This window comes from Calliopsis andreniformis, chromosome 2 (assembly GCF_051401765.1).
Source record: "Calliopsis andreniformis isolate RMS-2024a chromosome 2, iyCalAndr_principal, whole genome shotgun sequence".
NCBI classification, from domain to species: domain Eukaryota; kingdom Metazoa; phylum Arthropoda; class Insecta; order Hymenoptera; family Andrenidae; genus Calliopsis; species Calliopsis andreniformis.
In genome coordinates, this window is record NC_135063.1 from 7392692 (window position 1) to 7420649 (window position 27958).

The window sequence follows — 27958 nt, forward strand, 5'->3', positions numbered from 1 at the left end:
GCCTCGCCTCTAATCGTGGCCGATCTCGTTGATCGATCTCGCTGATCCATCGTGTCTCACCGCGAGGAACATAATTATTAGAGCCGAACGAGGAGGCGATGCTGAAAACGGCGCGGCGCAGATAAGGCGTCGCGATGAGCCCGAGATCGCCCGATAAGACCTCGAAACGATACGATCGAATCGTGGAATCGAATCTCGCGAATCGATCGGGAAAGTTGGGCCCAGTGCGCCTAGCGTTTCATGGTTTTTTGTTATTTTTTGACTCTTCGTTGCATTTTCCCTTGTGCAGGGGATGGATGAGCTGGGTGAGCAGTTTGGTTCCAGAGAATTGGTGTTGTTCAGTGTATCTATGATTTTTACTGCTTTGGTTTGTGGAAATTGTAGTGATTATTAGTGTTGTGTTGCTTGTTCTTATTAATATTATACTATATGTGTGGGCAGGGTCTATGCAGCGTACAGATGCAAAAAAGGAACTGTGTTTAAGGCTTAAGACAATTTTAATCCCTACATAAATGGGGTATAAACAAAAAGCAATGAAGGAGTGGTGGTAGATGAGCGATTAGAGTCTAAGTTACTGGAACTTAAAAACTAATTGCAGTAGCTGATCCATTAAGTTCGTTCCATATCGGTTCTATAATAGCGTACTTCCTTCTTAATAAAGCAGATAATCTCTAGATCGTAATTTTTATCATATCGTGATAAATCCTGACCAGCGATCCGTGAGAGGAGAAAATTTCCAAGTCAGTAGTCTCCTCGAACTCGATCCTTTCATCTCGAGATAACAATCGAACTTCTATCACCCGAGGAGTATTATCACTCCTGACTCGATTCGCACGAGATGGTTCGACCAGTGATAGAAGTACTGGATAAAAGGATCGCGAAGACAAGAGAGATCAGCCAGCAGCAGATAGGAGTAAAGGCGGTTATCTCTGCGATCGAAAAGCCAGAAATGACAAAGTGAAATGGGGGAACGATGGAAGAATAAGAAACCGGAAAATAGCTATCAAATTGAAGGAGTCGTTTAATTATAGTGAAGGTAGCCTAGATTATAAAATCATAAATAAACATCTACTCGAACCAGTTATCGATATTTTTATTCATCGATAGGACTAGAATTGAGCCTGTCAGAATCTTTTGCAACTTAAGAATTGAATTATAATTTCTAAAAACTGAATTTCATTCGTTGATATGGAATATCTAGAACAGAGGCATTCTGCAGAAGAAAGTCAATTATTGAATTTCTATTTTATTCATTCAACCGAAAAGGTGGATACTGAATTAGATTCATGAATATTACTTTCATTCATGGAACCTACTCAATTTTATGAGAAATATGAGATGGGAATAGAACGCTAAATTACATTTGTGAACATATTCTTCGCTCGAGTAAACGAACTACTGATTGAAAACTGAAAATATATCTGTAAAGAGGTGCAATATCGAATGATTTATATACAATTATAGTTAATTTAACGAGTATATATGTAAATAATACAGAGCATTACGAGCATATATATAAATAAAAATTTGTGCCATTATATGCTGTTTTCACCACTGCTATTAATATTTCTAGTTGCACATGCAGCACCGTTTTACTTCTTCGATATTTATGACTTTATACTACATGGTAACATTCAAATCTACGATCCACGTGAACTTTGCAATCGCACATATTTCGCGTGAACTTTGAAATATAAGTTATGGATAGTCATGAATAATTTCCTCTAACGCTTTGCGAATTTACATTTACGTAAAACTCAAATTGCTAAGGAACATCGAAAAGAAAACCTCAGAAAAATCGTAGATGAACAAGTTCGTAACTTAGAAAAATATTACAAGATCTTATTACTCTATTCGAAATCATCGAATATGCATTCACTAAATACACAGAAACTAACACTAAGTAATCGAAATGGTATCCCCATTCCCGAATTAAACTGAAACAAAGAAACTCGAAAGCGCCTTACAGCGCGAAGTGATACGTAAGATCCAAAGGAAGCGATAAGGAGAAGCCAGAGATGAACAAAACGGAGGAACGCTGAATCGCAAAGTGAAAAATAAGATCCAAGTCCAGGTAAAGTAGAACATTCCGGCGGAGGGGAGCAGAAGGTGGGAGTACATCGAAGTACAAAGTAAAACAAAATATCGAAAGCGAGGGAAGATAAGATACAGAGCCAAGGGGAGATTAAAAGAACATTGGGCCGCGGCGGTGAGACCCAGAACCACTGTGGACCAAAGAGAGGCGGAGGAGTCGCGTAAGAAAGTGTCGCGGTGGCGCGAACGAAAAAATGAGGTACAACCGCTGAGATGGCAGAGGGAATAGATAAAATTCTTCAAAGAAAAACAGCCCTGAAGCTGGAAGGGTGGGGGAGGATGAATGAGGTGCTGGCCTAAGTGACAGACCAACATCGAGAACAAAGGGAACCGAGGACCGAAGAAAACGCAGAAGAAGCGGGAGACAAAGAGGAACATGGGCAATGAGGCGAAGAGAAGCGGCGACGGGGGACGAGAATGAAGACGAAGTGGAAGACGAAGTGGAAGACAAGAGAGGGGGCGAGGGAGAGACGGAGGAGAGGAGAACGAGAGAAGAGTGGCAGAGGGAAGATCGCGTAGGCCCGGTCCCGGGGTGAACGCACGATTATGTGATCACTCGAGGATGCGCTCGTTCTTTTTATCCCTCTCGCAAAACTAGTTTACACAGGGGGGAGCCAGGCGGGGCGAGGGGCGAGCCGTGCTCTCGCCGCGCAGGAAAGAAAAGGGGGCGAAAGAAAGAGCGGCGCAGGGCCGAGGAAGAAGAAGGAGGAAGAAGTCGAGGATCTCTGTGTCGACAGCCGATCTGATTGGATTTATCAGAGGCAAATGCGTTCGGCCGAGGCCGTGTAACCCCTTTTTTCGCCTTCGGAGATTAAATCGGAAGACCCCACGGCTCTCTGTCGCTGCTCTTCGCCGAGTCCCTCTCCTGGAGGATTAGGAGAGCGTGGATGGCCGACACGAGGCATGCGGCCTTTCATAATCTGCCTTAAACGTCCAGGTGAAACTTAATTACTGTTTGACTGAACAATACGGAAATCTTGATTGAGAAGGGGTTTCATCGGTTTAAAGGAATCTCCTCAACCTTATCGCTAGGATGCCTTCGTTATTTTATATATTCTCCTTGGCCACGCCTCTGTATTTCAAACAGACTCCCATTTCTTCCTAGATTATTTTTAAGTACGTATAATATTGAACTACGTAGACAGTAATTCATGAAGACTATAAAGTCCATTCTTCGGACACCTTCGAGTGGTGCCCTCTTTGGTCAACTTAATCACGATCATCCTAGAAAAATATTACTATTTACGGGTCCCAGAACGTTGTTTCACTGTCAGAAACGCATTGAAATCGCTGCACATGGAAGTGGTGACTCGGTGAATATCCGTCATACCGAGTTAGCGGCTGTCCCCACAGTTGGTGGCTTTTTCCCGACACCAACGATCGTCGGCGTTCCTTGGAAACCTGTTCATCATGTCCAGGATCTCATCGATATATTACCAGTGTTATATCCCCTGATGAGAGGCACCGACGCATTTAATTAGCTTGGAGAGAGCTGGGAGTGACCGGATGACAAAAATTACGAATCACGCTTTGATTATACAACTTCCGAGGGAAAAAGGGCCGCCTCCGATCTTATTTTCTGCAGGGATGATCAGAGAGCTTTTTCCTTAACGGTACATAATTGAAGTCTCGCAGTCTGGCTGCGTTGATATGAGATTGAAGGTTGCGTCAGTAATTTTATGGTTTTCAGAGAAGCGGCGATCCCTAGATTTAGCTTCTTGACTTAGGGCTAATTCCATTTCCTTTTCTAATTCAGAAGATTCGATGGATTCGCAAGTTCCCTTAAATTCCTCTGAGGTTTCAAATTCTATTCACCATTAAAGTAAAAAAAATCTTTGTTACGACTTTCTAATGCGCACAAGAAATAATCCTATCCGTCTCTAATTAACATTAAAGTAAAACAGGTTTCATAAATGCCTTGTCTTCTTCAGAAACTAACGCTCCGTGCCTCCTAGAAACAAGAACAACTGGATAACTCATTCTCAGGCAACGTGTCACCGCGATGAAGCTGTCACGCACACCAGCATCCGAACACGTTGAAACGAAGTGACCCGCAGTAACGTCGAACAAACGATCGGTAAGATTTCGTCGGGAGCATTTACAGAGAGACGCCGGCAACAATGAGAAATACGTAGCTATAGAACGTGGTAATAGGCGGGTAATTCCATTAGAATACGTTACGGTGTCTGGACAGAAAGGGAGAAGAATGGAGGAGGAAAGGAGGTCGGGTGAGGAGCAGAGAAGGAACCGTGCGCGCACGGCCCGAGATATAGGCGCAGCAGAGGGAGTCGAAGGGGAGAAAAAAGGATCGAGGCACCCCCTGGGGAGCCGAGAAGCCACCCAAGAAGCAAACTCTCCGATAACTTGTAGGACATACCGCGGCTTTGCTATTCAAGCTTCGCCAAGGAATACCATAAATATTCCTGGCCGTATGCCAGGATCCATGCTGCTCGCGGAGTGCTCGATACGAGCGCGACGGCCAAAGAGAAACGATAGACGAATAGGAGATGCCTGGAAGCCGGCAGGGATGGAAGTGGATCCGTCCGTGTCCGGGAATTATGCGAGGAAACGTTTTTCACCGATCGAGATACGGGGATACACGTACTGGCGTGCACAGGCGAGCACGGGCTGCGCTGGTAATATTTATGGATGAAATATGGTAAACGGGTCGGTCGACACCCCGAGGTAAAATAGTGTTTCGAATGGTGGGCAGAGTTCGGGAAACGAGACCCGTTCGATCGTTGCGATAGGGAACGGCGTTGGTGCGTATAAAACGTATGAATTTAGTGGCGTTTCCTTGGTGAAATCGCTGCTGAGAGCAACGTCTTAGTATGACGCACCCAATTCAGCCAAGTGGGTTTCTCTGTGGGAGTTGGTGGTTGGATGGAAGTTCCTTGATGAGCTCTAGGAATTGATTGTGTGTATTTGGTGGTGAGAGATGGATTTAGGTAGACATATAGGGTGCTCGATGACTGGTGTCAGAAATTTTAAGGAATGATTCTGCATTTATGAAGACAATGATAAAGAATAATGAGACTGTGAGTGAGACTTCGTTTTAGAGTTATTAATTAGTATAAAAATGTCGGAAATTCGTGTGAAATGTCTGACTTGGGATTTATTCTACTGATTTCGCGGTGTCTGGCTTGGGACTTATTCTACTGAATCTTTTATGTCTGTCCTGAGACTTATTCTATTTATTCCTTTGTGTCTGTCTTGAGACTTATTCTACTGATTTCTCTGTGGCTAACCCGGCTAGTGCAAGTCAGCAGTAGAGTGAATCCTAAGGCAGACACATTTCACCGATGTTTTCTCAGCAAGTAATAACTCTGAAATGAAACCTGAAACTCATTTTCATCATTCGTGTGTAGAATCACTCCTTAAAATTTCTGACACCTGTTGTCCAACATCCTATATACTTGTTCGTTTTCATTTGTCTTCTGAGATATAGTAAGGTGTCTCTATGGTACCTGCTTTACTGTTTACTACTTTATTACTGTTTACTACTTTACTACTTTATTGTTTAAGATATCTTTATGACATTTCTAATAAAATTCTGTTCATACTATCTATAATTACAGATCTTTTCTAGAGTATCTTCCAGATAATGATCCAATTTTTATAGCACTACTGTACTACACTTGCCACACGATAGTGTAACAACTGGACCACTAATGAAATTGAATTATTAAGTTTAATGTACCGTCTGTATCTAAGAAAGTTAAAAAGTCAATCTTCTTGAATACTATCTCCCCTAAAAGATTTAAAGATTTTCAGTTTTTTACAAACAGTTGCATTTCTATAAAAAAAAATATTTTTTCTTTGTACTCTCGAAAAATGTGTATTGGATACAACAATGATGATACATCTTCGTGATTCCGTTTCGCTTCGAGTACATTCTTGGCCCCCCTCGAAGATCGAGAACGATCGGCCAATAACGATAATTGTCTTTAATTACGGAAATAATTGCATTGACCCCGATCTGTAACGGTGCGCCAACGAAAGGTGTGTCTTTAGCCAGAAATAGCCCGCACACTCTCAGCAGGTTTCGACCTTTCAAGGAACCTCCAATGGCCCCTCGGGTAGACGGTTATTCTAGATACGATTTTACTTACCATTTCACAACTCTTATATTATTTACGAGATAATGAAGCTATTCGTGTTGGCTCTTGCCTGTAATTATAGCCCGATAGCGATATAAATGCGCCTATCGTCGAAGGAATTAAACGGGAGAACGTGCAAGTGTTCCATAAAAATTTTATCGAATACGCAAGAATTCCATGGGATTCATGGTAATACTACTACTGAGAATTCTAGGAGATCCTTTAGAAAGGCGATTATCCTTATTCACATACTAGTGGTATGAGATTCTTTCACTTTTGTTAGAGAGGTTTCCAATTATGTTTTTATTCTAATTTTTACAAATACAGTGAAGTTTAAAGGTAATACAGCGATTCAAAACATTCGTGATACATGCGGTAGTATTCACTATTGTGGTAGATACATTTTCTCTTTTATTTACCACATTTTTAAGTTTTACATAAATTTGAATTTTGATCAGATTTAATGGTAGAATAAAATATAAAAAATTAGGTATTCGAAGGGCACTTTTACTTTGAATTTGGACTGAAATCCTACAATTTGAGGCTTTACTCTACCCTCATCTTTAGAATTCTTCTCTGCTCCTAATAATTTGATTGAACTACACCATTTTATTTCACTACATTCTTGATTTCCGCAGTTTATTATTCCGCTCATTTACATCATCCACGAATACCGATTCGAGCGTTCAACGATGCTGCGTAATCAACGTCTTAGCATCGCGCATAACTTCCGACTAGCAAATGCAGCGTAACGTTAATAAGTTTCATCGCAATAGGAAAAAAATGATTCGCCATGGTTTTTCATGCAAGCAGCGCGGCAAGATCGATCGACTGCATCGCCCACGTCGATATAAAGCAATAATTTTTCCACGAACGAGTTTCACCGCGAAAAACAGCTCGACGTTTCTTGCCTCCCGTTTTTCATCCTTCGATTTTACACGACGGAAATTACTTCGTCGAGCAGTATCCGGGTTTTGTCGTGTTTCGGTCATTCTTTCTCCGCTTCAACCATGAAATCACGATTTAGTTCCAGCGCCTCTAGTAGTAAAGTCATTGTGCATTGATAGGTATTCCTGGAAAGTCATCCTTGACAGTTTCTAGGAAAGGAGCTCGTGGAAACGATCATTTAGCTCGCATTTTTGCCAATGAGGCATTTAATTATATAATAAAGTATAGTTTCAGCGTAGTTATTCGCTTTTAGTATTAATTATCTAGTTTCTTATGTCCATGTGCTTCAGATGATTTAGAGTAAAAGACCTAGTCTCCGTGTCCACCCCAGTTTCTGAATACTCCATTAATTTCGTAAAAATTTTCAAACAGATACGAAGTAATTTAATTCTTACATTTTCAAAAATAAAATTTAACATCTTCTTTACGTATGTACACGAAGCCTATATAGTTACTGTATATTTCTTTTCATATTTTAAGAATATTAATTTAGTATCCAACTGTGACTTTTATCCTATATGATTACTGTTTGATGAAGTGCAGTTTCATTTTCTCCAGATCCAACGTAACAAAAACTATAATACGCAGACTCTGCAGCCGTCTACGACTTCCTCAGACACTGTCTTCGTACCATCTGAAAAATGCCGAGAAAAACATTGAGACGGCTGTAGCTAGCAAAAGGAACACTATCCCTCGTTTAAAATGAGACGCCGTAAACAGCTCGTCATCGGCGAGTTCAAGGAGACATGAACGCACGGTAGGAAAATCGAGATATTTATCGGCGACCGACCAGTGTTGATGTCCTATCGAGTCGTTCAATTTACAACAATTACAAAGCACAATGCAACGCCGGCCGCACGCTCACCATCGCCGCGTCCCGTCGAATATTGCCTCTTCCATTACGGTAAGAGGACTTTAATCGTCGGGATTACCACAGCTTTGAGCTCTGCACGCTTTCTATCGGTGTTCCTGGTCGAGTTGCTCCGATAAAAGAAGAAAAGAAAACGGACGGAGTGGAAAAGAACGAGGCCTGTGTATCGAACTCGGTGCTCTGTTAAACACGGAGCGGGTAATTCTACGCTTTGCAAAACAATGTTGTTGCTGAAACGGCTGCTCGTTAAAGTAACGACAGCGCTAAGTGGCTGCGACTGACGTGGGATTGATGCGTCGACTAGCCTGCCGCCACCTGGCAATTGCCGATCACTTTTATCGGACAGTTGCAATTTCGAAGTTTGATGGACGTGTTTTCATTTTCTCTAGGGAAAGTAAGGGAAATGGTGTTAGCTCGAGGAAGATATTTCGGAATATTCGGTGGGCCAGAAATTGGGGCAAAGGATCACTGATTCTCGCTGAGGGTACGAGCAATGAGCAGGAAATTTGGGCATTTCATTATTTGAAGAATGGAAGTGCATCCTTTCATGCTGCCCTTGGTTGGATATTTGGATTCTATTAAAATTGTTTACTATCTACGTTACTTAAGGCTCAGTCACGCTCAATTATTATCACCAATCGGTAGAAATAATAATGTTACTTGCAAATTTTCTACTATGAATTATTTCTTAGATATAATTACTGCATTGAACCAATCATTTCTATGTTTGAAATTTGGTTAGTGGCTGGCGATCGATGGTGATGCTTGACCGTGATCTCTCCCTTATGCAATTTTGATAAAATTCATCAAGCCATAGCTGATGCAATTTAGTCTAAAGTGGATACTTAATATATGATATTTAACAAATATTTCAGTTGCAATGTGAATGTAAAAGACTGGCATAAAAGTATAAAAAAATCGACACAAGTGTACCACTACACACTTGCTACATATTCAACCTAGCAGTGAAAGGTAGCAAAGCGATAAAACACTTGCTACACGTTACAAGTTCTACTACAAATACTACAGTCAAATTCCACATTTCACAAAAAATACCTAAATCCCCAAACACATTAAAGAGTGTACACACCTTCACTTGAAGCAAACTTAAAACCCCCTTATCAAAAAGAGATTACAAACCCCATCTCCCACCGAAGACGCTCCACCAAGGCAGCAGTGATCCACCTCCCAGCAAAAGTTCACCGATCTCCTGGCAACGAAGTGGCAAGAAGAATCCAGATGCCCAGCGGCTCACGAACAAGCTCGAACGCTACCGAAAACACGTTTCCATCGGGGCGATGGGTTTCACAAGCGACGGTCGTTCGATCGAGCGAACGTGCAAATCTCGGGGGCCGCGGTTATTCAGATCACCCTATGAATGAAGATGAAATAGCAGCTCGCGCCAGTACCTTCGCGAAGGCTCTACACGGTCGCTCGTGCACCCGACAGGTACTTATTGATGGAGATAAGCCCATTGGTTTCCGAGCGGTGCGTTGTTGCCTCACCGCGGCTGTGGCCGAGGTAAATAAGGAGTGGGCCCAGCATGAGGCCCAGCGATCGTGGCCTGGGTCCGCCGCCAGGGGTTAGGTCGTCTCATAATCGTTGCCCGACTGGCCAGGTACCTCATCGTGTCGCGATTAGGCAACGGCAATTATCGATTGTTGTCGCTTGACGCGATTAATCGAACCGATTCAGGAGCGATCGTGACGGGGCCTGGACTTGGGCCGCTCCCGTCATCGTTTTGCCCTCGATCACCTCACGTCTGAATTCTGATTCGATCCATGGACGATTCTTGCGCCTCTGTTTCGGATTACTGGTCTAAGGATTTTTATGCGAAATCGAATTCTTTGTAGATATATTGTGAAAAATAGAGTTTGAGTAGAAACTTATTTCATTTCTTAAATATCGTGTTGACTATTTTGTCTTTCATATTTCATATATTTTTGTACATAGCGAGCATTTTGTAGCTTTTTACACGTTTCAATTTTCTGCAAATATCTAAACAGTTACCATCTACTGATTATGTTATGGGCTGTACGAGGATAAAGTGGGCTCTTTGGTAGCTATTGATGGAATTTGTAAATGTAAATTTGGTGAAGACTGTATTAAATAAAAATAAAAATTAGTAGTTTGAAGGTTTGAAAATATAGTGTCGTTGCCTTTGGAAACGAGATATAGTTATAAGATTCTCTAAAAATAGTTAAATTTGGACTTGTACCATTCTTCAACTCACCAATTCTATTGAACAGCTGCTTTTAAAGTATATTTCCAACATTCTCATACGCTAATAACATATGTCCATATCCATTCTCAACTTTTAGAATACCTTCTAGTAGACCATCTATCCTATAAGTGGCTGTCTTTATCAAGACTTCTGTCACCAGTTCCAACATATCGCTCTAAATGCTAAACCTCTTATAAACTAAACCACTTTCAGAGCTCAGAAGTCATCTTAAATAGTCATCTTAAATTTGAAATTCAATTTCTCCGTCAATGATCAAACAATAAGTCAAAGCATCGTGTACAACATTGTATCCTGATTGCACATAATTGTTACACGATCGAAATGATTTATTCCACCTTAGGGTTACGCATATGAGACACAGAGAGGAACGGTGTTGTATGCAAATGTTCGGGAAATTTTTCCCTCGTTAATACCGCTTGTCCAGCACGTTGATTACAGAAAATAAGCTTCGATAGAATGTTGTTAACGGCACAAGATCGTATCGTCGGCGAGGATATGGCGCGCCTTGCTTATCGATTGCAGGATAACAGAGCCTTCGTACGCACAGACTATCCTGGAGCAAGCTTACAATTTTTTCTTTCACTTGCGCATTGTGGAAGCATTTTTCATCTTTTTTATTCATCTCAAATAAATCAGATCGTTGAATGCGGATCTCTAGAAGGTTACAGAAAAGTATATTACCGAGGAACGTGGCAGAGTTTCTCATGGACACGTGTTTCTTGATAAATTCTCTTGGAAATGTTTATTACTATATGTCTGCTTTTTTTTTGCTATTGCGTTGCGTCGACCGCAGTGAAGCGTGTAACAGCATAAAGAGAATCGTTCGCCATTTTTTACAGGATCGTTCGATAATTTGAAGCAATATAGAACCATGTGCAGCGCTCGCCTGTCTGCCATTCTTGCCCGAGAAAAGCTGCGCTACCAGATTTTCCTTGTACCTGTTCGATTGAAATCGACTGTAATTACGCTGATATTGCTGGATCGTCTACAAATGATAGACTCTTGGACGTTTCGAATTGGTTTCAGCCCCAGCGTGCAGCAAGAACAAGCCACGCGTCTAGTCATTATCGGTGAAATGAAGCAGTCTCTTCGAGAAGATTTGACAAATTTAAAGATTTATCTCGATAGATTACATTGAACAGATTTTATAAATAGGGAGTCAGTCAAATCTTGAAGAAACTTTCGACATTGTAACGTGGAAAAGAAAAGGAACGAGCCAGCAAGGTAATGCTTCGATGTCAAATATCCTTCAACTTCGAAGACTATTAAGATACTATCGCCAGCATGTTTGCTCTCGTTGGGTTATCGAACTTTTTCCATCGTTAGTCTCTCCTTACACGAACCCATGCAAAAACGGAAGTCACGTTTTTCTAATGATACGTGCTGCAATATTGTGCCTGGACGGCATGCAACTGCTGTCGGTTGCATTGCATCAAGTGTAACCGGCACCTGTTACAAAATTTAATCTTAATCGACACAAACGAAGCATTGCAACACAAATTCTTCAAGTACTTTCTCCTGTGAGCATTTCCGACTGACAGCGGCTATTTCAAGTGTTTGGCAAAACACTGTTGTCCTCCCACCTTGCTACGTAGGTGGTAGCTACTCTAATATTAGACCACGCTGAAAGGAATTTAGACTGAGCTAAAGATATCATAATAATTATCTTAAAGAACCAAATCCTTCTTCTCATACCAAAGAACTTCATTATTCCTCTCATTTCACCGTATCATTTATTTACTTATAACTAGGATAAAAGACCCTATATTACTATGTATGAACCTATTACTGTGTTTCACATAGATTTTATACAGAGTAATAGGTTCTGACACAGTAATACAGTCTCTTACCCTATGCACTTAAATTCCTTCTCATCAGAACGTTCAATTTGCAGACTTTAAACACTTCCATAAAGCTTGAGGAAGACTGTCTTCCGTATCAGGGACCATCATGACTACTCAGAGTCATTTCGGGCCCCGCCCGACCGCGTTGCAACCTGCGATTATTGATGGAATCTCGGTAAACGGCGATTCCTGGTCGCGCAATCGCGCCACCACGTAGATCGCCGTTCTCTCCCGTTCAGCCCCGCTGCACCACGTACCACGTTAATGAACGACGTCGAAACGTTTCGACACGTTCAAATTGGCCAGTGATCCACGGCATTCCGTCCTCCTCAGGGATATACCTGCTGCTTCGTTCCTCCTGTCATTCGGTGCAATCGCATATTGCGCTTGGGTTCATTCACCGATGTAAACAGCTTCGCGACTAATGGCATAATCGAGCTCGTCCTTCAGCCTGCGTACGTGCTGTCCCTCGAATTTCATCTTCGACGGGTGTCCTCAGGTCCAGTTGCATTCTTGGCTTAGTTTTGTGTGCAGGCTGTGACCCTCGTCCTAACAGGTTGAGTGGTAGAAAATGTTTTCGCTTCTTTGTAGACCTTGTTTAGAAGTATATAAATTTTTATAGAGTTTTGCGATTGAAGCTTGCCAGTGTGTTGTGCAGAGAAATACGAGGTGTTCTATTTTTATCTATTATTGCATGTTAGGTTCTTACTTCTTGGACGAGTCGATGAAAGTTGAACTCGTAATAAATATCGTGGGCCATTAGTGGCAGATGACGCATGGAACATTTTAATGATAGTTTTATTTAGTGTTTTTTATGTCGATTTTATGGTCCTGTTGAAATAGTCGTATAGTATAGCCTTGTTTTTTCTTTGTTTTAGTATTACATCCGTTTATTAATATTGTCTTGAACAATAAGCTCCATGGAGACTGTATTCTTGATTTATCTTTATGTGGTAATAATCTTGGTCTTTCTTAATTTAGAAATACGGTTAATTAGAGTTCTTAAAATTGTAGTTAAAATAGTACAGCCTAATATTTTAATATGCGGTTAATTGAGGTTGTCTGTTTTTGGATACTTAAGCCTCATAAAATCTACATCCCTCGCTCATCCTTATGTGCAAATAATAATTCCTCTTCTCGTTAATTAGGATTTTAACGTCAGTATGTTTTTTCAATAGGTGCGCAATTAGGTTTACAGGGATGTTCAATTAAAATTCTTGCAGTTATGGTGCAAGTTGTGCAACACCTAATCCACTATTCTACTATAATTACCATCATACGGTAATAGAATTAAGTTCATTTATTCAGGTACTTTTGATTACTCGTTAATTGGAATTGAAACTTCTTGCTACCCAACACATTTAACTACAGTTCCTAAAGATCATTATCATCTGATTTTATAATTAAATCGTCTTGCTCTTGTCTTCAGGTTAAGTACCTTCGTTAAAACGTTTTAGATGCTCAAGTTTCTTCGAGCCAGTCTCTTGCAACAATTTCGTTTATAGAAAGGAACAATTAATTTAGTAACTTCAAGTTAGAACCCAGAACTTCTTCTCTCCTTTCCTTACCTTAAAACTAGCTTAACTAGAATTACATAGTAAATCGTAACCAAACAAATTGAATGTAAACGTTTAACAAATCCATTGCAAATGTATTCACATCGAACACAGTCAATAAAGAGGACATTCTGACTCAAAAATATAAGCTCGCAGAATCCAATCCTGTAAACTCCACGTTTCACGTTCACGCAGCAACGAGTTTCGATTTTCCTTGCGAGTGGGGAACAGGAAACACCCTTGACAACCCCTACCCCTCGCGAGAGGCGGTTCAGGAGGGTTGGCCATAGGGGTTAACTGCCCAATTCTGAACGAAGTGACAGTTGAGGGGTCGAAAGGGGAAGCAGAGACGAAGGTCCATTCAGCAAATGAATCCTGTAAGAAGCAACCCCTCGCCATGTCCTATGTTTTATTTCAAAATACGACGCTTTATCTCCAGAATATTTCCACGAAGGAGCGTGATTAATGTTTAGCGTCAAATGTTATTGAAATCGAATTGAAAAGTTCGCGATACTGTTCCCTCGGCGTTCGCTGATGACTGCTTCGTGCCGATCGGGGAGCTGCATACGCCACACGTAACTTCATATCGTATTATTAGTACACCTCTGTGCAACGGTTCGCTAGCTCGAAGAGGCAAACAGTTTCACGCGTAATGACGTAATGAACTTCTATCAATTTACTTAGACGAGCCGTCTTTCTCTCTGCTCCTTTGTATCCCCTCTCAGCCAGTAGCCCGTCCGTAATTATTATCCTGTCACGGTGCGCAAGACGGATTGCAACTTTACTCGATCCACAAGAAGAGACTCATCAAGACCAGTCTACCCGTGCTCCATTTCACCGTCTTCATTGTTTGACGTTTCCATCGCGGCTAGTTGTACCTTGATGGCGTACGTTTGACAGGCGTCGTAAACTGAAGGATCGCAGGCTCTGGATTCTTCGTCATTTATTTATTCTATTGGCAAGGGTGCATCCGTTTCAGTAAACTACTGGAAACCACGTTCTCACTTTTTTCTGTACTAGACTCTGTGAATTCTATTTTTCGAATGAGTTATGTGTGAAAATTGTTGAGTCTTTAGTGTCGAATGAACACTATATTTGGACGAATTCGAAATAATTTTATTTAGAATATTTGCAATGGAAATCACGATGGACTAATTGCTATCATACACTAAAAATAATTATGGAAAGATGTAATATACTTATTTTCAAACTCTCCAAGTTCTGCTTCCTACAAGTAAGTAACTGTTTTCAAATTTCAAATTTTTTTCTGAAGAATGTGTGTCGAATAAAATGATTTCAATTAAATATTAGTTTTTGACTTTTTCGACTTTTTTTGAATGTTTGGCTTTTGTAATCTAACTGGCTTCCCGTAGTAATGCACACAGGGTAAAAATGAAATACCATGTAAAGTCAGTCAAGAGGAACAAGAGGTTCCTGGAATCAATTACGAATTCAAAGCAGGGTATCGTCCACGAGGCTGCAAGTCAGATAGAGCTTGACATCCTCGCTCTGGCTGGTGCAAGAAATTTACTGGTGTCTAGGTTATCACGGGATGTGTGGTTTATTTAGTGTAGGAAGCCTCAGTCGATTTTGTCGTAAAACCGTGGCCGTGTTCCAATGAGAAGGCACGTAAGACATGCCACTACATGTCGCTTATAACGAATGCATTACCGTAGGCCTCCTATCTTTGCAGGTGCATCCAGAAACTTAATGTATGCTTGTCACGCGTATTAGCGCCACGGATTTCTATTAATTTCCTCACGCAAGCCATCTTTTTCCCTGCCACTTTTTTACCGATCACGTGACAACCAGGGTGGGTTACCATCACGTGAGTTTCCATACCCATTTAACGAAATTTCTAATTTCTGTCGTTCCGCTGCATGGGAAACTTAATTGTCAATTTACATAAGCTATTCTGCAGATAAAATTATAGTACTTGAAATTTCTATTAAAGGTATTTACTAGAACTTTTATTACAAGCACTTCAAGAACCTTGAGAGAACTTTTAAAAAAGTAAAAAATCATGTTAAGATATCTCTAATTACTAAAGTTTAAGAGGAATTATATTTTACTTTAATTTTCTAAAACCCTATCATTTACCATTCTATTAAATTTAAGATTCTATATAAAAATCAGTTTTAGGCCAATCACTTTTATTCCTCTGTTCTCTAAAAAAGTTTTAATAATGCTACCAGTTACAATAATACTACAGTGAAACAATTCTGAAAGTGTCTTTAAACAAAGATACTGAATAGCAAAAAACAGTAGTACAGTTCTGCTATTCACTACTGAAATTGATGTTCATTCATTAGCCAAATGAAAAGCTTAATTGCAAAGGAGAGATTGGAGTCGACCTGATGAACCAGCCCAAGAAGTCCCGAGGAATGTGCACCGAACAGAGCTGCTGCCAGTTGCATCGCGCTACCTGCACCTTAATGCACGGTTTCACGCGTAATGATGCAATGAACTTCTATCAATCTGCTCACGCGAGGTTTCCACGACTTGACCATTGCCCGCAGAGCACGAGCAGAGGCATTAAGGCTTTTGCAAGCTATACGATGCAACCGATCGTCTCTTCACAGACCGATACAGATGCAATTTTCAGTGGATAGTGAATTTTCTTTCTAAAAAATTTGTCGAGTTTTTCATCGTCATTCTGTGAACTCCAAATTTTATATCAGTGAATTCAAATTGGGACCATTTAGCATGTACTTATTTTTTCTTGAATCTGTTTCAATTTGCTTCACCATTAGAAAGTATTTGATAATTAAAGTTGTGTAGCTTCGAGTTTTCTAACAGTGTTCAGGAAAGCTTTGAACGTAAACATTTTAACATACGATTTGACGTAATATCGCTGCTACACGAATGTCTACTGATTACAACCTATCTTGTACTACCGTGTCTCTACTTATACTTGCTCCTTGCATTTTCTTTCACGTGGATCAGCGAATGCAATCTGTTTCAATCAATTTCGATGCCAAGCAAGCGTTTATAGTCACTCTCGACACGATGTACATCTGTATTAGAGAGATAACGTTATAGATAATTATCGTGTCGTGTTATTGATAAGGATAATAATCGATCACCGCGATAGTAATTTAAATGTCCAGACAGCAGTTTGACGCTGACATTTCTCGTCCCGTTGCTTTTCAATTTCTCGAATAATTGGACACAGTGTCTTCTTATTTCATTGAAAATAGTGACTGTAGAAGTAAAAAATCGTCAACGTAATAAGAGAAAGGAGATATCGTCCAGTGAAAATAGAAAGGAAATAAAAAATGAAGGAAATGAAGAGACTAAGAGAACTTGAGCGACAGCTGGATCCAAAAACCTCGAAACTTAAAACTAAATATTTTCAACATTTCAGTTCTTCAAAAAAATATCGCGATTTAAAGAACAAGCTAGACCTCTGTTAACACACTAAATTTAAAATAGTCATCTAAAAGCCCTTTCACATAAATTAAAAGTTATATAAAAGTGACAACTCAAAAAAATTTGTTTTGCAAGAAAAGCAAACAAACTATTTGTGGATTCAGAAAGGTCCTACTAGATCTGTAATCACAAATACTAAAGCTGTAACCTACACTATCAGAAGATTATTTCCAAACCATAGACCACATCTTCGTCTCTTCCACAATTACAGAATCAGATTGCAGCATAATTAAACAGACCTCTTCCCAGAATCTCAGGCTCCAGCCCAGGTGCGCATCAATACGCAAACACTGCTGCATCACGGGTTACCATTACTGGCCGTAATAACGCATCGAACGCACATATTAAACGACATTACGCTCGCAGCGATTCGAAGGCAACAATTCGCCCGCGTGTGGTCCGTCTCGTGGGGTCTCGATTTCGATCCTCGGTTCACGTAAAGCCTGGCCGAGCTGCGCGACGAAATAACGAGTGGCTAATTAACGAGCCAATAAACTGGCCGGAAAACAAAGTGGCGCTCAGCGGAACTCTCGCGCTCCGTCGACAATCTTCTCGAACTCCTTCATCCTTGCATTCGAATTGGGAACGAATCCGCGTTTAATCGTCCGTGAACCTTGAGCGGAGTGCTCGCGTGCGAGCAGTGGACAGACATAAACGGCGCAACCCGAGATTTAAGCCGATCGCACGTGGGGAACCAGTCGAGGCAAAAGGGAGAAAAAGGGGACTTCTATCCGAGCGTATTGCTTTCTAATTTAACAATTTTTCCAGAAAATCTAATTGTACAAAAATAGTTACTAATTAGTTCCCTGTCACAGATATAATCGAATGAATTATAGAACACCAATTACTTTAAATTATTCAAGAAATTACATGTCGTCGGATATCCCTAACTGCAATTTATTTACTTTAAAATATTACTTCTAAGCTAGGATGACAGAGAATTTCTGGCCTAAAGGGGAAAACGAGTCCTCTGAACATCTCCCCTCCCTTCTCTCCAAGTGCCCCACGCTAGACCACTATTCGTGTGGGGAATTGGCTTTCCCCTCTCAGACAGGAATTCTCTGGCAACCCTGTTTTCAAGTAAGTCTTTTATCTGACCTTCTTAGTGCTAAAGTACCGATCCATCGGTATTAGGACACAGTAGTAAAATAGCCGCAGACTGATCCATCGGAACCTACTTCAAAAATGTTCTAACTTCTAAACATTTTTACTGTTAAGTACGCTGAAAAAGATACAGGTTTCTTTGCTTGATATACTCTGCGAAAACTCGTCTACGTGTGAACAAAATTTCGTTCACCAATGACAGGATCCGTGATGAGTAGACTACAGATGTTTATCCGAATTTTCATGCACAGAAGTAGAAAAATGGAACCTACTTAAAGATTCGTTCCTTCCTTCAAATATTACAAACTCTATTTATCTTCCCATAATTTCTACATTTTCCCCTACCTCATAGATTCTATATTTTTCCCGCACGTTGAAATTTCCCCTAAATACATAAAGATCTGCAATCTAACGATGATTATAAAATTCCTTCCCAATGCTTGAAAACTAGGCAAATATTGATTTAGCTATATCTAAGTTAGAAGTTTAACACTAAAAGGATTAAACGTATATCTATGTATCTTACGTGATTCTTTGTTGTTAATGCTTCATTATTTAATCTGATTCCTGGCGAGAGAAGTTGAAAAATTTTCACGAGGAGGTTTGAGAGCGTTCCACGAGATCGTCGCGTGACGAGGCCTGGTGGGCCGTGCTTGCGCAACCGAACGAGCGAGATCGTTGTCGTCGTTGCCGCACGAGCGTCGCGTGGGCGTGCATACGGGCCGTTTCGTGAAGCGCGCCGCTTCGGGGGCAAAAATTCGAGCCGTTCAGGTGCGAGCGCGCGGATGGAACTCGGGGCTCGATAATGCGCAAGTGGTTGGTACCGGAACCGGTACACTTGGCTGATAGGTTCGCTATCGAGGCCAGCACTTGAGTATCGTTCGTGGATACGTTGAATAAGAATCATATTTTGAAGATAGGAAGCGATTTCTCAACTAGCCTGCAGACATACTTATTCCCCTATACAGTATTTCCTCGGCATGGTTTCTTTGCCCCATTGGCAAGTTTATACTATTGAACATGTTTTCGAGGTCAACTTATGCTCACTGTATCCCATTTTGAGTTTATAAAAGATCCTGAGTGGGAAGGCTATAGTGATGGGAACTGAGACGTTTCGAATCATTTTGAATCTGTATATGTGACGAAAAATTCGAGCTTTGGAAAGTCTTGATAGTTTTAGAATTTTTTGGAGATTCAATAGGTCTTGAGAAATGGGTAATAATTCAATATCTTGGAAGCATTTCCAGTATGTATCTTGGTTCAAATAGTTCTATTACCATAGGCTATTAAAGAGAATTCGAAAAGTTTTAATTGTGTTTCAATACTTTCAAGAATAGTAGGCTTCGAATAATCAAAGTGATTCCAATCTTCATTGACTTGAATAACTTCGAATCAGTTCGAAATTGAGATTCGAACTCCCATCATTAAATAAAGCTAACAAAATGAAATCCCTTCACTCTATGTAATTTCAATTTAAAGCAAATATAATAACGAGGCTATATCGAGAAAATACTATTTTTCTCTAAAACACTAACAAAAAATCAGTCTAAGTACAGAAGTGAAATTTGAATAATTAACAGAAGTATATTGTTTTTCTAAGCTACATAAAGTTCTTCGAATTAATTTCTATCTTTAATTCTTCGGGAATTCAAGTATCAGTGAATTCCAGAGCTGAACTCTACCACTTTAAGATTCTCATTCGATACCGTTAAATTCTCTCGCGTGATACTTCTCGACGAGAAAACACCCAAGGTTTTAATTATCTCCATCGAGCGAGGGAATACGTTCGTGGCTCTTGGACACTCGCGATTTCCTTCGGTATCCTTCGTACCTCTTTTAATTAACCCACCATTCCGTCCGGTTTATCAATTACCCGTTTTCCGCTTAATAACACGCGTTACCCCAAGAAACGGTTGGAAACGGGAGATAAATATATTTAACCGATCAATCAGCTTCCACCAAGAACTCGTCAGCCGTGAGAAAGCGTGCTGGGCCGAGATCTAGAGGATCCAGGAGCCTCGCGCGACAGATCTGTGGGACGAATTTGCACAACAAAACGCGCGGGATCGTGTCAGACTGTTATGTAGGTGTCAACGCCATTCCGAGGAGCATTTTTTGTCGTCCTTTCCACTTTCCTTTTGTCTTTCTTTCGCTTCCTCTGCCAGCTGAAGCACAAATCAAAACTACTGTAGGGTTCCTGTTTTCTCTTTCGAGCCTCTTATGCTGAAGCTGTTTCTGCTGATGTTACTGATTAATGTATCAGAGGAGACACAGTGAAACAGGAGTACGGTACAACGTTTTAGTCAACATGGTAGGAGGACATTTGCGATGCAAATGGAACGTTTTGCCAGGCGCCGTGTTATTAATTTTTCAATTATTCTACGTTTAGAGAGACACTAGCAATCCGTAATGTCTGTTATTTCCTTTGATTGTGATAGTTGGTGGGAAATTTTTCATGCTTTCCGTTTCCTGAAGGCATTCGGTGTTCATGTATCTATGCAATTGTTCGTGACGTCGAATCCTGGATAAGGTTAGCACCTTGCTAAAATCAGTCCTGGAGTCAATCGTAATTCTCGGTTGTCAAGAGCATACACGCGCAACCTTTTAGAGTACACTGCGCCTCGTTCGATGAACTATGAGTGTGGACTTAGCAGCGATTAATTTCCATATGTAAGCAGACTGATCGTTTTGACGGTTAGTTATTGATCCTGGCTCCCTATGTCGACTTCCTTGTGCATATTTGCTGGTATGACACCAATTGAATACGGCAAAGTAAAGGAAAACGGGAGCACATTAAGAAGGACACTTGATTCTTAATGTGCTCTAATCACTTGATAAATTGAAAGATCTATTAATTATTTTAAGTTTCTTAAAACTGTAAAATTCTTTTGAAATTAGGATATATAAAATTCAATATCTTTCCTTCCTATTTACATTAGTAGATCTAAGTGCCTTTTTAGATGGTGGATGAGTGCAATGTAAAAAGTCGTGTGAAAATTGATTTGCTGCTTGCAACTTATGTGACCACCGTGAAAAAGAGGCCCAGGTGTCTGGCATACATTATGTAATAAATGAATCAATAAAAACAGTTTCAGTTATGTGCAACCATGTTAGATCCTTTTTGCAGAAATCTAATAAAAGATGTGGTTAGATTCAAATTAAGTAGAAAAACTAAAGTTTAAGCAAATACAAGCCCACTAACTATTCCAGATCGACTGCTGCTACTTAGTTCATAAAAATAGAAGACTTAATTAAAAGGCGAAGCCAGATATGAACCGATCAGCTTCAGAAATGCATCATTAGCTCTATTTTCCTCTTCCCTCAGCATCGCTAATGAAATCGAACATTAACGATTAACTCATTAACACAATCGGATCAGCGAAGCGCAAGAAGTCCTTCGCCAATTGCACCGCTGCCAAACCGTTTAATGATTTCGATCACGCAAATTGCGCCCTGTTCCGCGATTTCCTCGAACTTATAAAAGCGTCCCGCCATTTTAGGAATAATTACAAACCGAAGAGGTTTACGAGTTCTCGCGCGACAGTAACGACTACCTAATAATGTCTCCTCGTTGGTGAACGGACGGGGACGTGCGCGAAGGTAACCGGTTAATTATCGCGTTTCTATTTCGGACACGCCCTGGCCTTTTTTGGCAGAAATAAAGAAGCTGACTCCGGATCCTGTGGAAGCCATCGAACGAACTGGATTCTCACTCCGAGGGAATTTCCATGAAGAGAGTCTGGTGAAACTGCGACGCTGTACCTCTCAGGCTTTAAGTATTACTGCTCGATGCAAGATCAAGTGGAGGGAAATTCACGAGCTGCGAAATTATTCGAAAGGGAATGAAATCTTGGAGCTATTATTACAGTGATATAAAATTCATTATCGCAGTGATAAAGCAATTTTTATGTCAGTTCGTTAAAGTTAGGAAATGCAATCTTGAGTTAGTCCTAGTTCTAAAATTTCACGAAGCCTCTAACTCCATGAATTCCAGGCTTCCTTCTCTTCCACACTGCTCGTTAAATACTTCCTCCAAACACTGAAACGATCTATCTAAACTCTCAACTCCTACAGTCTAATTGACGAGAGAACTTAGTCCACTAAAGAGCAGCAGAGGACGGAATCGCTGGCTCCTGCGAGGAACAGGTATGGTCAGAAAGTGGCAGGTTTCGTAGCAAAGTGTGAGTGAGATTTATCGAGCCGAGGCTCGTGACCGATCTTTTTCCGCTTGGCTACGAACCGATTTAGCGTCGGATCGGATCACGCGTGGCCCAGCGTTAGCTAAGATCGTTCGTCACGTGATCGACGATACGTCACGATGATCGATTACCGAATAGGGAGATATGCTAGGGTGTCCGCCCTACGGAATGCCACGGCGATGCAGAGGAACACCTCTTCGCCTCTTTTTGTCTCTGCCCTATGACGTACCATATTCCTGTTCCGCTGTCGCCAATGAACATCTATCTCTCGTCCAGCGTCGATGCTCGGTGAAAATAAATGACTTTCCTCGTTCTACTGGATGCTGAGCCTTCTGGACGAGTTCATATCGATGTTTCTATATCGACGTTTCGGCTCAGTTTTGATAGGACATTTAACTCTGCGTACTTTTGTTGCAATTGTTCTCTTGTGTGTGTAACGTATGACTTGGAGATCTTGAGCAGAGATTCTTGACGTCTTGGAATCCTATTGAGCTGCAATTAGGCTATTGGTTTTGTTTATGGGTAAGAATCTCTTGGTGGTGTCTGAGAGAAGTGGTTCTAGAGGTGTATGGGATGACCATTAAAATTGTTTTTTCTTGTATTAACATTTTGCAGTCCAATAACATACCATTGCATCTTGGTTGACACATTTATACAACGTATAAAGTCATGAAAAATTGTTTGAAGTTACTAGGGCAAGAATGAATTAAAAAAGTTCAAACAAAATAATTGGACTGAAAAGAGTTAATGCTTTCTAGGTTGTTCCCAGGTTCCTAGCGATGGATCACCCACATAAGCTTGCAATTAACCACAGCTTCAGATCAGCAACAGACTAGGTACTTGGGTTACCTTAGGACCAGGTTGTCTCACGTCCCATTCTATCTCCTTTCCTCCTTTTTCGAAACCAAATCACGAATCCCCTGTCCAGACACTGTATCGTCGTTCCTTCGTGAAAAATCCTTCAATCATCGTTCGCTATCCCCAGACTGCGGACTCCGCGGTTTTCCAAAGCTTGGCTAACGAGAATAACGAGTCGCGGCAACATCCTACGTGGATAGGTTAGCCGCGTTTACCCGTTTCACAACTCTTTCTCGAACGTCGCCTCCTACCTCTGCTCCTCCTTCTCTTCGCCAGCTGCTCCTCGATTGGAGTAGCTCCTTCGCGAGCAGTCTGGCTCCCTCTCTTGCTCCCTCGGCTCTTTTACGAGCTCCGTCTCTCTTCGCACGTTCTCTGGGCCCGTTTCGATGGTGCAGGCCACCATCCGTTAGCTCTACTATTCAAATGCAGACCTGCTGCCCGCCGCAATTTAGACCGTAGGTTATCCACTTAACTGCGCAATAACTTTGTGCCGTGATAGCAGTTTTCTGGCGTCTGTGCCGCGGTGATAACGAGCCACGCAGGGACTCGGCTCGTTACCAGAACGCGTTCCTGCCCTCACTTTTTTCGTCCCTTTGCCTTTGTGCTCCCTGCTCGCCCCTTCTCATCCTCCCCCTCTATTCGCTGCTTCGTATCTCTTGTCTTTTTGGCCCCTCGTCCACGCACTTATGACCTCATATTATGTATTATTGTTCCTCTCGTGAGACGAAATTCTGATGGACACTGACGACTTTGACGAGACGTCTTCGCTTGATGAATTTGGGGATGAATCAGATGAATGGTTTATAGTCTCATGGTTAAACTTTGATGTTTCGTTTTGGTTCAGTTTTGTTTTGTGAAAGTATCTTTCTCTTGAATTGGATTAAAATATATTAAAGGAATAAGATGTCAACATCCTGAACTGATTTATTCCACGCATAAACCTGGCAGAGTTGGCAAGGTTGATTAGAAAATGAAAAATAGGGCAATTAGACTAATCTCAGTGCTAATTTGAATCAGTAGTATGGTATTATCTATCAGTTTATAGCACTGCTTTAAAAAAAGTACCATCAACAAGAACATAATTACCGCTTCCCACTGCGTTGAATTAAAACATTATGCAAATTGTTTCTAAAGTGCGTCATTAGCATTTCCAGCAGCAGACTCAGATTGCACATTTTCTCACAAGTAATTACCGCTCTTCCATATGTTAACTTAATACCGTACAAACCACTTGTGGGGTTAACGAGCAGTTTTTTCATACTGGCAAGATTCTGACATAATATCATAAAACAGAACGAAATAATCAAACGAAAGGATATTGTAACAGAGTATAAGAGTTGCGAAGCAAATAAGATACTCTACACTTTCATGTAAAGTACCAGATAACCCAAGTCACATGGAATGAGACAAAACCGCAGCTGTATCGAAACCACGATGAAACCGTTGAACAAGTTATCTTCATGACTAAGTCTCTGCAGGATAGCCAACTGGTATAAGCGTGCAGCATTCAACGCAAAATAGAAGACCTAGCAGTTTGGTTGTAGGAGGAATAGTATGAATAAAATAGCCATAGACTACATCAGCTGGGGATGTCGTTTGATTTTAAGGGAAAAAATCGTGAAAGTTGTATAGACTTCGTCCTCTTAAACAAGCTACTGTCAAATATTCGAAGCAATTATTGTGCAGTTTCTCAATTGCAAAGACAGTTGTATCAACTTTTCAAGTTTTGATCTTACAAATTTTCAAATCTTCAAATTTTCAGGTTTTCACATTTTTAAATTTTCAAACATTTAAAATACAAATATTCAATTTCTCAAATGTTATAATTTTCAACTATCAAATTTTTAAATTTTCATATCCAGTTTCTAGATTCCAATTTCTGTAACTTTTAAGTTCTGAGTAACCCCTTGGTATGATAAAGGTTATCCTATCCCGCGACACCTGCTAACTATAACATCGTACTGTTTTTGCAATGGCACTATATTTGTAATCCCAAAGGCTATGTATTAAGTACCATACGGGAAATCAGATATAGTGGTATAAAGGCGTTACAAGACGTTTTTTGTCAAGAGAATAATAAACGAACTTGTGGCCTGAAATTATCATTAGAGTGAAATCACCGTTCTGACTCTCGTGTCTTCTTCTGGGATTGTCTTTTCTTGTATTGGTCGTGAAGAGGAGAGTCACGAGAGCTGAATATTCGAGGAACGAGCGGAATTTATTAGCGCCATGCAGCATGGGTGATTGTGGTTGATTGGAATTGATAGTTACCATTGCTCTAGGCTCTTCAGCCAGGTGATCCTCACAATGTATTATTATGATATCTGTTCGAGTGCGAATCGCACAGCTGATACGCTCGTTTTTCAGTGATCATTGGGCGTGGGTGCAAGTAATCAGAAACGGTACCTCGAGAGACCAACTAATTTAGGTTCAAATGACGCACTAAAAGTGCTATTGAGAATTTCTTATGTATAAATTGTCGAGGTCTAATAATTAGTGATAGAAAAGAATCAATACTTGTTTTCATAGTGGTGTGTTGGTTTGGTTCACACAAGAATTCAGTGAACGTCAATAGCAATAAAAAAGTATATTAGCAGGTGTAAAAGATAATTACTTTCCAGAAATTAGAAAACTCTAGTAACTAGAATACCAATAAGTAGAAAATGTCTGTGAAGTTCAGACGAGAAGTCCACGGCATGAAATTCTCCAATCCAAAGAAGGAAATTATGAACTGTTTAAAGACCAATTGCTACCTGTAGCAATCATAACAGTAAAGCAAGAAACAGTCTCGAAATATATCAGATTCCAGTACCAGATATTTGCATATCACTTCCCACATACCGTTTGGTTTCTGTCGAAGATTCGACGTATCGTATATTCCAATATCCTCCGATGCGTGAGACAGGATTATTGGAACACGGTGGAATAAAAAGGCGTTGGTTAACAAACATATAGTCACACCTCAGAAATTAGTTAGGCCAAGGAATGTTAGCCGATGACCTTGCGTCGTTGGCTGTATTCAAGTTAAAACAATAAATTTACCTCGCGGCGATGCGAAAAAAATGCTTAATAGACTGGAAATAATAACGATAAACTCCAATTTCCTGCTCAAGCTAAAGGATCAGGTATTGAAAGCTCGATCTGAGGTTATTTGCCGTGGTCGCACGGCGTTTCAGCCTCGATCGTTGATTGGAAAAGAGGAGCGAAGCAGCAGAGATGGAGGCAGAGGAACAGTTTTTGCTAATCTGAAGATCTTGATGACGAAGGTTCAGCTGTTCCCGAGCGTATCGTATTGAAAATAGCCTATAGAGGATAGGATGGCACGGAATGCTGTATCATACCGGTTAGCGATTGATCAACAAAGATGACTCGTTACTACCGTCGACAGAGGTATCTCCGAGCATAGGATACCATTTTTATCGAGATCTTATCAAGAACCATTTATTGTGCTCGGAGGGATACATATGCAAGAACAGTTCCACCGAGGATTTCGATAAATTATGGCGCTTTATTAGATTTCAAGAACTCACTTACACGCTCTCGTACCTGCCGGTTATATATCATTCTAATTACGTATCATGCCTCTAATGATTATTGATAGCGTGGTAAAAGTTCGCTCTGGGCGTTTGTTCTAGCCACTCGTTAGGCATTCCTCTGCGCGGGATAAATATCGCGGTGTATCGACGTAGAATCTCTCGCCGTACGTCAATTATTTTTCATGTCGTTCCGCTGAAAAGATTCCATAGGAAACGTTCGAGAAATTCTGCATATTTCGCTGTATAACGGTGTGCAATAAAACGATCTGCGAATCGAAGCTTTGAACACTTACCAGTGGCGCCAGAAATCCTTCTTGTGCGCGCATCGAAGTCACTAGAGCCTCGATCTCCCGACGACAGAGTCACCACTGCCCGACGACAAATATACGCACATAAAGTCTCAATTGCGTGGACTGAATTAATATTCATCAGTCCTGTCCAGATATCAAACGTTTCCATGAAAAAGAAGATGCCATTCCCTCGGACTTCTCGCCTCGAGGGGATTCCCAGTGTCTATATCTGAAAAATCCCGATGCGTTTCACGTGCTTCGACCTGAAACGTGATTACACTTAACCACACACCTGCTGTACTAGCGATTTCGATCTTGTCAATTCCCTCTCTCTCTCTCTCTCTCTCTCTCTCGCTCGCTCTGTCTCTCCTTCTCTCTCGTCTCTCAGTTCCGTTTCCAGGGCGTTCCGAAAAAAGGACAACCGCTGTCCGTCGCCCACGTGCCGCACGCTCGTTCCAGCCGCTTGTTTTTCGTAACCCGCGACGCGAATGACCCGTGACAAACTCGCGCGTACCGGTTCGTTTATGAAACCCGACACATTGGCATTAAAACCGCATTATACGCTGATCGGGTAACAGCGCTCGATGGGCTTTGCCGTGGAACCGGAAGCCCAACACTTGTCAGACAGAGCCTGGCTGGCGGCTTGGCCTTCGTTAGCCGCGGCGCCTCGGCTCCCAGCGTGCCTTTTTCGACGCGAAATGAGCCACTGCACGAGGAACGGTTTAATGGATGCATCCATCTCAGTGAAGTTAATTACATAGGCATATAGAAACTAAAACGAAAGAATGATCTCGTTGGCAATGGGGATCCCTGAATAGTGATGAGGCAGCAGCAATCTCCACTAAGTAGACATTCCAATTCGCCAGGGTACACGAGGCTCC

At 41.1% G+C, this 27958-nt stretch overlaps 2 protein-coding genes across 3 annotated transcripts in view; one reads left to right on the forward strand and one right to left on the reverse strand.

Moving 5' to 3' along the window:
- LOC143187679 (uncharacterized) overlaps positions 1-27460 on the reverse strand; it is an 86165-nt gene extending 58705 nt beyond the window's left edge. The window contains exons 1-2 of one of the 2 annotated variants that reach the window (XM_076391921.1): positions 27370-27460; positions 27081-27306 (exon numbers count right to left, since the gene is read on the reverse strand). In XM_076391921.1, coding sequence (XP_076248036.1) covers positions 27081-27246 — 166 coding nt within the window. In that variant the 5' untranslated portion in view covers positions 27247-27306; positions 27370-27460. Of the gene's footprint in view, positions 1-27080 lie in introns of both variants that reach the window. The other variant, XM_076391917.1, reaches the window with a different exon arrangement.
- Positions 1-27958, forward strand: part of LOC143188349 (protein cortex) — a 134422-nt gene that overhangs the window by 89538 nt on the left and 16926 nt on the right. The window lies entirely within an intron of this gene.